The sequence below is a fragment of the Miscanthus floridulus genome, chromosome 1 (assembly GCF_019320115.1).
Source record: "Miscanthus floridulus cultivar M001 chromosome 1, ASM1932011v1, whole genome shotgun sequence".
Taxonomy (NCBI): Eukaryota; Viridiplantae; Streptophyta; class Magnoliopsida; order Poales; family Poaceae; genus Miscanthus; species Miscanthus floridulus.
Genome location: NC_089580.1, coordinates 59,262,541 through 59,268,394, shown reverse-complemented (window position 1 = coordinate 59,268,394; position 5,854 = coordinate 59,262,541). Strand labels below are relative to the sequence as shown.

Below are 5,854 nucleotides of genomic sequence, written 5' to 3'. Positions count from 1 at the left end.
GGAGTAAACGATCCATAGTGAGTTGCATCTATATAGGTTAGATTGATTGTAGATTCTTTAAAAAAAGGAGAACATAATTTCTAAACTCTTTGCTGAGTATAGAGAATATAAAAAAATAAAAACTCAATCCAAAAAATTGTAACGACAGCTGATCTAGCCGCGTTATTTGTGTGGGTTACCTTCCTGTTCAGTTGACACTTGAAACTTCTTATGCGCGAGGAAACAGTACTGCGCAGGCGTGCAGGGTACAGGGTACACTCACACTACATTTTTTTAGGAAACCTGCTACATGGTGTCAGTTCGTCATTGCTTGGAAATTGCTAGTGACTTACGCACCCCCTCTACTTGCATTATTTTTGCTCTTGTTGGCTTGTCCAAATTCCAAAGTCTCCAATGATAGACAGAAACCTCACCCTATTTGCCGAGAAACTATTCGCACACCTAATCAATCTCCTTCTACATATAGTGAAAAGGAACACCTTGTGCACAAACCAATAGCTCAATACCAGGCTTATCGGACGGAACGTCATGGGCAACTCTTCATCTCGCGGTATGCACTCGGATGATTCTTCTGTATTTGCAGCGCTATTTTTAGCTGTTGCTGTGAACTTTCGTACCGTTTCTGTATCTCCTAATTGCTGTTTCAGGGCGATCAAAGCCGAGGCAGGGCCAGCAGACGACCCTGAAGTGGAGCGTCGATGGATTCTCCTCACTCCTTGACAAGGGTGAAGGATGGACCTACTCCAGAGTGTTTGAGATTATGGGCCACAACTGGTATGGTAATTAACAGTCTGATTTTTTTTAACAGCTTGGTTGCATCACAAAGTTCCTGTAACTACAGCAGTGTTTGTAGATTCTCAGTGATCTATTCGCTTCTTTACAGGTACCTGAAACTGAATCCAAGGGACAAGAAGAGCGGTGACGACAAGGAGTACGCCTCTCTTATGCTTCAGCTGGCGAGCAGCTCAGTGAAGCCCGATAGTGTCGTGGAGGCCTCTTTCAAGTTGCTGATATATGACCAGTCGTACGGAAAGCACAGCGAGTATCAAGGTAAATTGTAGTGACAATTTTAGCATCAAGTTAATTAACAACATATTCATATCTCTAATAATATTTCGTTTCTGTTTTTGTTTTTTACACTAGATTGAATACCTTTTTCATACACGAGAATTTCATCTTTTCCCATGATTTGTGCCTGCAGTTAGGCACAGTTTTCAGACTGCAAGCACAAGCTCCGGAGCCTCATGCATGATTTCCCTTGAAAAACTGAAAGAACGGCCCTCTAAGTTTATTGTCAATAACAGCTGCACCTTTGGTGTCGAGTTCATCAAAGTCACCACTTCCAAAGTGAGCACAACATCAGAAACGCTGTTTGTTCAGAAGCCGAGCATCTTCAACGAGGCCAAGACTTACACCTGGGACATCGAGGACTTCTTTGCACTGAAGAACTCCGGCTACTCGCCGGAGTTTGAAGTCGCAGGATACAAATGGTTACATGCTCAGCACGCAATTTTAATGCTCGACACCTGAAACGCAATACTTTGTTTTATGCATCATGAACTGAACTGTTACATGCTGTCCAATTTGCAGGAGTATCGGTATCTATAAGTCTTGCGATGGGAACCACCTCACCTTGGGCCTGTGCATGGAAAAAACAAATGATCTCCCTAATGACTCTGCGAACCTGGTAGAATTGAGCTTATCGATCAAACACCAGGAAGGCGACAATCACCGGAAAGGAACAGGTTCGCCTACCTAGACAGTATTGCAAATGCCGAATTATCATAATATATATTCTTGACTTTGGTTGGTTGGGAAAAATACAGGCCGGAGCCAGTTTACAAACAAGGCTAGATGCTGGGGATGGGAAAAGTTCATCTCGCTGGAGGATTTCAAGGACTCCTCAAATGGCTATCTCGTGAAGAACAAGTGCTGCATCGAAGCTGAGGTTGCAATCGTTGGTTCATCAAAGATGGAGTAGTGTATCCTTGTCTATATTTGTGGGCTGAATCGCAATGGTGCTGAGGTTTCGACGCACGTGTAATGTGTCTTGTGTTGTGTTTGTTTTGTTCGTGCTGAAGATAATATACTGAACGTGTAAAATGCCAAATAAAGGTTCGTGGCTCATGATATTATTGCTCAGTTTGCCTGCCATGTATTCCTGGTGCGGTATCACCTACATCTACTGTAAATGGCACTGCATTAAGTGTAGAAGGGAATAGACCAACTGGACGGTCGGCTGCTGGCTGTACACCTGTTCCTGAAGATTGCCATGAAGAAAGGCGTTGGAAACATCAAGTTGGTGAGCCGGCCAGTTGTTCGTGGCGACGAGCGTGAGGACGGTGCGGATTGTTGCTGGCTTGATCACCAGCGAGAACGTCTCGCCAAAGTCGATGCCGGGTCGCTGATTGAAGCCACGGACGACCCATCGAGCCTTGTATCGCTCAAGGGTGCCGTCAGGGTTGAATTTGTGTTTAAACACCCACTTGCCGGTGATGACACGGGCACCGGGTGGACAGGGAACCAGTGTCCATGTCTTGTTGGCCTGCAGTGCATCAAATTCTTGTTTCATAGCAGCGTACCAGTTGGGATCCTGCACAGCCTGGCGAACGCTCCGCGGAACAGGCGAAATCGACGTCGCGGTGGCCGCCATGGCGTACTTTGGATTTGGCTTGTGGATGCCTGCACGGGCGCGAGTGGTCATGTGGTGTCTTGGTGCAGCCGCGTCGATCGGAGAAGGCGCGGCAGTCGGCGACGCTGGAGGGCTCGGCGTGGACGACGTGTTCGAGCGTGACGGAGCACTGGTGTCAGGAGAGCCTGTCGTGCTGGACACGACGGGGTTGGTGGTTGATGGCGTCGAGGGAGCTGGAAAGCTTGTCCGTCGCCATGCATCGCGGGCTCGAGTGGCACGACGTGGTAGGCCGGGCGCCAGACGTGGTGGCGGTGGCGAAGGAGAGCGGTCCTGTGCGCCGAGCCGAGCACGAGGAGATGTGGAAGGGTTGCAGCCCACCACATCCGTCGAAGTGGAAGATGCGTTGCGGAAGGGGAAGATCGACTCGTCGAAGACAACGTGCCGCGACGTGATCACCCAGCCCGTGTTGATGTTGTAGCAGCGATATCCGCGGTGGTCCGCTGGATACCCGATGAAGACGCATCTGGCAGACCGGGCGTTGAGCTTGTGGTTGGTGGTGGCGGTGAGGTTGGGGAAGCACTGGCACCCGAACACGCGAAGCACATCATAAGAAGGCTCGACGCCGAACAGCATGGCATACGGCGTCGTGGGACCTGTGGCTCGACAGGGGCGCCGGTTGATGAGATATGTCGCAGTGGCTAGCGCCCCCGCCCAGAACGCCAAAGGAGCTGCACTGCGAATCAGCATAGTACGCACGCAATCGTTAATAGTACGGAGAACTCGCTCAGCTTTCCCATTTTGTTGTGATGTGTGCGGACATGAGAGACGGAGCTGTGTCCCGAGAGAAGAAAGAAGAAGGCGCATGGCTGTAGAGTCGTACTCCTTGCCATTGTCTGTCTGAAAAGCGAGAATGGGAAGGCGAAATTGAGTGTGAACATATGAGATGAACGCATGAATAGTGGGGAGAGCATCAGACTTGTTACGAAGTGGGACTGTCCAGAGATAGTGAGTGTAATCATCTAAAAGCACAATGTAATATTTATAACCGGAATGACTGTAAACAGGTGACGTCCAGACATCCGTGTGAACAATTTGAAAAGGGAAAAATGTTTGTGTTGTGGAATCTAAAAAAGGTATACGAGCATGTTTGCCCAAACGGCATGAGGAGCAAGAATGAGCATCAGCTTTATTACAGTGTGTGGGGTATTAACCCCTATACCCTTATGGCTAAGCTTGGGCCGGCCCAGATCGGTGGGCCCGGTCCACCAAAAGACGACGTGCGGCCCAGCCAACCTGATCGGAGTCCCGCACAAGGAGTCAAGGCGGATTTGGCGATCAAGCAAGATCCTGGTCGGTTAGAATAGGAATCCTTATCCGGCCACATATGGCAATTGTAACTGGCTAGGATTAGTTTTCAGATCTATAACCCTGCCCCCCGGACTATATAAGGCGGGCAGGGGATCCCTCTAAAAAACATCTCTCATTGACATACAGCAATACAAATCAGACGCAGGACGTAGGTATTACGCCTTCCGGGCGGCCGAACCTGGATAAAACCTCGTGTCTGTCTTGCGTCACCATCTTGTTTGTGGCTTGCGCATCTGTCTGCCGACAATCTACTACCTTGGGCATACCCCTAGGTAGACTGCCGACCATATTTCATCGATAGTGGCGCGCCAGGTAGGGGGTGTGCGTACTGCTCTCCAAGCAAACAAGATGGTCATCATCTCCGGCTCCATGGCTACGCCGAACGGCCTCACGTTCACCGTCGGCCAGATCACCTGGACCACCGGCTCCGACGACTTCATCGCCATGACCACGAAGGAGGCGTGGATTCAGTCTGCACCGACCACTACTTCACCTGCATCAGCTACGGCTCCGACCACGACGGATACGGCTCCGACCACGGTACATCTAGCTCCGACCACACCTACATCATCTTCAGCCACGCCGACAACCCGTCGTCCGCTTTCCCACTACAAAGGGAAGCAGATTGACAACACCGACCTGCTCGACTCCATCGATCGGGTCGGCACCAAACTCGCTGAAACCCTAGCTCTGGTAAGTACGATTCAAAGTCAACCTAATGAGCAGGTAACCGCTCCCCACAATAGATCTACCCGACCAGCTCGGACCAGTCGTCCTGCATGACTTGGTACAGATCTCGTGGTCATATCTACTCCTGAGGGGCGCTCCGCTCGTCGCCGGCCAGCCTTTGCGACGGGTCTCCGACTCTCCGAGTACGAAGCCTCGACGGAGAACCACCAGGTCCAGCCCTACGGCCTATGAAACGCTGCCTCTAGCTACACGTATAACCTACAATGCCGCTTGGATATGTGTCCTATACACCGACCTCGGCCGAAGCCACGCAACTTCGTCAACATGGTCCGGATTGAAGATTATCAAAAAGGATCCATCCATACCGTCCAAGAGGGTGACTCCAGCTCCTCGTCTGGCATCGCATCTAATGCATCTGTCCACACCGAGCTTCAGCATCACGAAGATGAAGGCGTCAAGTACGATCTGGATCTACCAGACCATGCCCCGGGGTTTTCACAATTCCCGTCTTTCCCGCCAAGACGAGGGGATTCGATCCATGTTGTCAGCAATGACGAACCGCCAGCAGTCGGTGAAACAGAACAAGAAAGGACTGCACGCAAAGCACGCAATATTGACCGGTTTAATCGCCGACAAATCGAAGCCGAAGCAGACCAGGAGGCGCGACGCATAAGGGTCCAGCCACGCGACCTCAACGATGCTTTCGACAGGGTGGGGGACAAACAGGTCTTCAGGACTCCTAGTGCCAACGTAGCCGTCGCCATGGCGACAATGCAATGGCTACCCAACACCCCGGAAACCCAAGCGGTTCGCGATGAAATACAAGCCTATCTGACGACTGCCATGGCCTAGACCGCAGAGATTGTAAATCAAGTCCGGGCTCCATCCGTCTCAGTCGAGTCAAGCCACAGCCGCCAGCACCCAAGTCGCTCACAGCCACTCAACCAACATGGCTCGTGCAACAATGACCCATCAGACAACCGTCAAGGCGGAAACGGTGGCCATGATGGTGGTCAGGATGACAACCGCCGTCGGGAGGACAACCGCCGCGACGTCCGAGACGATAATCGCCGAGACAACCGTGACAATCGCCGCGATAACCATGATCGCATGGCTAATCTAGATGATAGTCGAGATCGCCGCGACGGCAATAATGATCTCCAC

The 5,854-nt window shown here is 51.0% G+C and overlaps 1 protein-coding gene across 1 annotated transcript; it reads left to right on the top strand.

Moving 5' to 3' along the window:
• The first annotated feature begins 411 nt into the window (after positions 1 to 411).
• Positions 412 to 2,138, top strand: LOC136484839 (uncharacterized). The gene is made up of 6 exons (XM_066481802.1): positions 412 to 550; positions 648 to 774; positions 884 to 1,050; positions 1,202 to 1,490; positions 1,591 to 1,745; positions 1,827 to 2,138. The coding sequence occupies exons 1-6, from the start codon at positions 529 to 531 to the stop codon at positions 1,979 to 1,981; spliced, it is 915 nt and encodes a 304-aa protein (XP_066337899.1). The 5' UTR covers positions 412 to 528; the 3' UTR covers positions 1,982 to 2,138.
• The last annotated feature ends 3,716 nt before the right edge of the window (positions 2,139 to 5,854 follow it).

What these genes read in the sequence shown, in the direction of transcription:
- LOC136484839 (XM_066481802.1), top strand. Translation starts at nt 529, where the DNA reads ATGGGCAACTCTTCATCTCGCG. An exon ending in AAAGCACAGCGAGTATCAAG is followed by an intron (nt 1,051 to 1,201) that starts GTAAATTGTAGT and finishes TTGTGCCTGCAG; the next exon opens with TTAGGCACAGTTTTCAGACT. An exon ending in GAAGTCGCAGGATACAAATG is followed by an intron (nt 1,491 to 1,590) that starts GTTACATGCTCA and finishes TCCAATTTGCAG; the next exon opens with GAGTATCGGTATCTATAAGT.